The 4681-nt window shown below is 30.4% G+C and overlaps 1 protein-coding gene across 1 annotated transcript; it reads right to left on the reverse strand.

Moving 5' to 3' along the window:
• Positions 1 to 1099: 1099 nt before the first annotated feature.
• On the reverse strand, positions 1100 to 4426 carry LOC145107396 (zinc finger protein MAGPIE-like). The gene is made up of 3 exons (XM_079044268.1): positions 4108 to 4426; positions 3506 to 3902; positions 1100 to 2184 (listed from the first exon to the last, which is right to left on the reverse strand). The coding sequence occupies exons 1-3, from the start codon at positions 4232 to 4234 to the stop codon at positions 1314 to 1316; spliced, it is 1395 nt and encodes a 464-aa protein (XP_078900394.1). The 5' UTR covers positions 4235 to 4426; the 3' UTR covers positions 1100 to 1313.
• Between the last annotated feature and the right edge of the window lie 255 nt (positions 4427 to 4681).

A 4681-nucleotide genomic window follows, 5' to 3' on the forward strand; every position in this document is an offset into this window, starting at 1 on the left:
TGAAAATTATATATATTTGTGAAAATACCTTCTAATATTCATAAGTGAATATATTCACAAGTGAATATACCTTGTAATATTCATATGTGAATATACTGTGTAATATTCATAAGTGAATATATCATCTAATATTCACAAGTGAATATACTATGTAATATTCACATGTGATATACCATGTAATACTATGTAATATTCACATATGAAAATATCATTTAATATTCATAAGTGAATATACCATCTAATATTCACAAGTGAATATACTATGTTAATATTCACAAGTGAATGCATCGTCTAATATTTAAATATGTATATAGTATGTTTATTATATGCTATATTCATATATGAATGATACTTAAATTGTAAAAAAAAATTAATCATACTTTTTATTCATAAGTAAATAACGAATGTACTGTAATTAAACCTGATGCATTTTTATTCACTTATAAATAACGATAGCTGAAAATATAAAAAAAATAAAATTTTTATTTTATCTTAAAACTATATCAATATGAATGTCTATTTGTAGAGAATAAAAAACCATGAATTTTGGTATATTTAAAATTATTTTTCGATAAAAATAACTTCTTAAAAATTAAAAAAACGAAAAAACTATGTTTTTGTATATATTAAGGTAATAATTAGCATAGTTTAAAAAAATATGTTTTGTTGGAAAACACATGTCTATTCATTTCCCATTTACGCTGGTACGACGGAGGCTTTTACGGCAAAAATAAATGAGTGGCTGAGAATGATTCCCCAATTCTCAACCTTTTTTTTTCTCAAGTGAACCCTCCTCTCTCTCTCATATATATATATATATATATATATATATATATATATATATATATATATATATATATATATATATATATATATATATATATATATACACATTGTTAATTATATACGGAAGTTTCTTAGATAAAAAAAAACATTGTCATTTTAAATGTTTATGAAGATATTGTTAAGAGATTTACTAAGAGCTTTGATAACGAAACTTTCTTTTAATTAGACATCGCTTAATTTGATTCATACTTTTATTAATCTTTGAAGTAGAATTAAATATAAGTAGAGGATACTAAAGATGAACAATAATGGAGTTTTGAAAGGCCTTTTTTTTTCTTTCTTATTAGCGTCACCACTACCAACACTCCTTCCTTTTTCCCAAATTCAAAAGCCAGCACCATTTTCTTAAAAGTCCACAGCATCTGAATATGCATGGATCATCTCATCCTCTTTTCTCCACCACTTTTCCTCTCTCTCTCTCTCTCTCTCTCTCTCTCTCTCTCTCTCTCTCTCTCTCTCATGCACCTTTACACATGATCAAATCTCATCCTAGGATGGCACATGGGTTGAATACCTACACCAAGGAAATCCCTAGTTTGCCCGCCGTGATGTTCTTCAATCTGTATGTGCCTTCTTTTAGAGGGAGGGTACATCTGCTCCAAATTGGAAAACTGATCATTCTCCAAATCACTTCCATTACAGTTTTTCATCATGGTACTCGTACCGTACAACCCACAAAATCTGTTCTCTTCTTGAACTTGAGTAGGAGCAGTAGCTGAAACCATTGTAGTACAATTGTTGCTGGATTTCAATCCGAAGCTTCCTAGGAAAGCAGATTGGTTGGCCGTAGCAGAGGAGGTCGACCCCATTTGAGCAGCTTTCTGCAACAAAGCAGTTGCAGACATGCTTGCCGTCGGGTGTGTTTGGTGCGAGATACTTTGTGTGCTGAACAAAGAAGGTGCACTTACATTAACCTCGTGATCTGAAGTGGTTTTCATTCCAAACACACCCCAATCGGAGTGATATTCGGATTGTGGATTGTGGTTTTGATGAGGATCAGCATATAAAACCGAGTCGATTTGATGCATGTCCTGGAGATTATTATGCTTATTGTTTTCATTATTAATATTGTCGCTACCACTCGCCCATAGTGAAATTTCTCCTTGTTGTGTCGGGTCAAGATGGTTTTGGGGGTTAGATGAGATGGGCTTAAAGATGGAAGACAAGTGTTGAGCCATGGTTGGACCAGCGAGAACCGGTGGTCCTACAAAATGGTAGTTTATGTTTCCAAGTGATCCTGCTGGTGTTGCATTGTTGAAGTGAGATGCTGCTGTAACCCTTGCAGTTTCCTCCGCCAAGGCGTCACAAAACGCCCTATGAGTGATAAAGCTGTCTCTCCTGAATACATATGGTTCAGTTTTCATAAGTAATAATTAAAAACACTAAGACAATTAATATAAACCAATTATGTCATGAAGAAACTAATTATCTTTTATCAAACAAATACTAGCCATGTAATTTTGGTCACGAAATTATAGGTGTAGGACATTCTTTTTTCGAGCTTTTTTTGGGGGGTCATTTTCGTTATCTGGATATAGTGCTGACATATTTATCAATTGGTTGCAAAAAAATGTTTGGTTATCTTTGACATGATGTCATGGTAGCTCAATGCTAACATCATAAATAATTATATGATTCGTTAGAAATATATTTAACCGTATAAATATGTATGTAATTTACAAGTTCAACAAGTTTGAATTAATGGTTAAAATGAGAGAAGTAAATTAAATTGTCCTTCATTCATATTCATATATATATATATATATATATATATATATATATATATATATATATATGGTTTTAATTTGATTTGAATTTATTACCTTAATGCCTTTTACTTTTCAAATTTTCATATCGATAGTTTGAAATATTTATGCAAGAATGAACAACATTTCAATAATAATAATAATAATAACAATAATAATAATAATGTAATGTATACTTTATAACACATCGATCTGTGCACCATATGATATGATGTGATTATTATTGAAAGTTTATGCATGAGTAATATATTATTAGTTAATTAATGAAAGCTAAAATATATTGAAAAACCTACTAACCTTTTACCATATTATGGAATTAATTAAAGAAAAATTAATTATATTTTAATTTTTTTCTCTTAGTTATAAATAATAATATATATAATTTATTAATTTTCTTTTTTAATTTGAACATTTATGATGACAATAGAAAGATAGATAGGAAAAAACTAATTTTTTTAATTAAATGAAATAAACAAATCAAATCAAAGAGATGGTATTTATTTAAATTAAAAACATCATTATATATAATTTTAAATTTATTAATTATATATTCGAACTACATATATAAATATGTTAATTGCATATTTTTATTTCAGCAAACATATTTATTTGGTCTTTTCCACCAACTTTTAATTAAATAAACTAATAAAAAATATCAGTTTCTGATAAGATGATGAGAAAGAATGATTTATGGAGCTGTACATCTGAAGTATTATTGATACTTTTCTTAAATATTCTAACGAAAATTATGGTAAAAAGGTATAATTGATATCGTATGATTATAAAAGTATAAATATATGTAAAAATCTTAAACTGCGTCATCTTATACATAATATTTATGTTTGTAGTTTTATGTTTTAAACTTGTGATGGAAATGGAAAAAAAAAAATTACCTTGAAAAAAGAGTGCCGCAATCACACTTGTATTCTCTTGTCCCACAGGTTTTGGAATGAGCTTTCCAATCCGACTGAACTGCATAACACTTAGAGCACTTGGCACACTTCCACTTCTTCTCGCCATGCTTCCTGCAGAAATGTTTCTTGATACCAGTAAGGTCTCCAAGTGCCCTTGACGGATGGTTATGGACACACGACTTCTCCGGGCACACATAAACTCGTTTTCGAACTTCTTTGCTTGTTCTTTGCTTTAGTTTCCATGGCAGGTTATGACCTCGCCGATGAAGCTGAAGGTTTTGATCCCTTTGAAATCCCTTTCCACAAATCTCACACAAGAATCTATTTGTTGCCATCAGAGTCTTGGGTGACAACGCGATAACCTCTGCTTCAGGATCTGAAAAATTGTGAAACAAGATTCAAAATTAACAAGTCTTGAATGAATATGACTAGATGATGATCAGGAATGGTTGAAATTAGGGTTTTTTTTTTTTATGAATCGAAAGTGTTAAAGTCCCAATTGCTCACAACAGCCGATGATATTATACTGAAATATACGATCCATAAAGAAAGTAAAAAAGATAGTTTGAAAAGGGTATTGCCTGGGGTTCCTGGGAGGTTTCTTTTCTTCTTGATGATGGGAGGATTGGAGGAAGGTAGTCGAAGACTGTTGTTGTGTGTGAAACCATTGGGGATTATGCTTTCTTCTGCTACAAGCTTCTCTAACATCTTGTGCTCCTTAGATGATCTTCTTCTTGTTCTTCTTGGTTGTGTACGTTGTCAAGTATTCAAAGTAGATCTTGTAGTGTTTAGGTGTGTCTGTGCTGGGTGTGTTTAAGAAAATAAATTAAGTTTAAAAAACTAAAGGGAATGAGCACAACCTAATCAAGGTTACATTCTTAATTATAGCAAAGAAATGAAAAGATGAATCTCTCTCTCTCTCTCATATGCAGTCTCTTTCATACACATATGTGGGTGGTCTTCAAACCACTTTTGGTCGGAGATTTAATATATTATTATCGTTTTATCAAAATTGCAACGTTTGTTTCAAAAACATCATTAATACGACTTATCTGCTAAAATCGTATATTAAGTAATTTATATATTTAGAGAATACCACGTTTTATCGAGAGATAAAAAACGAACACCAACTTCACGAATTTAATCTTGCTAAAC

Source organism: Lactuca virosa, chromosome 4, assembly GCF_052849685.1.
Source record: "Lactuca virosa cultivar CGN04683 chromosome 4, Lactuca_virosa_CGN04683_v6, whole genome shotgun sequence".
NCBI lineage: Eukaryota > Viridiplantae > Streptophyta > Magnoliopsida > Asterales > Asteraceae > Lactuca > Lactuca virosa.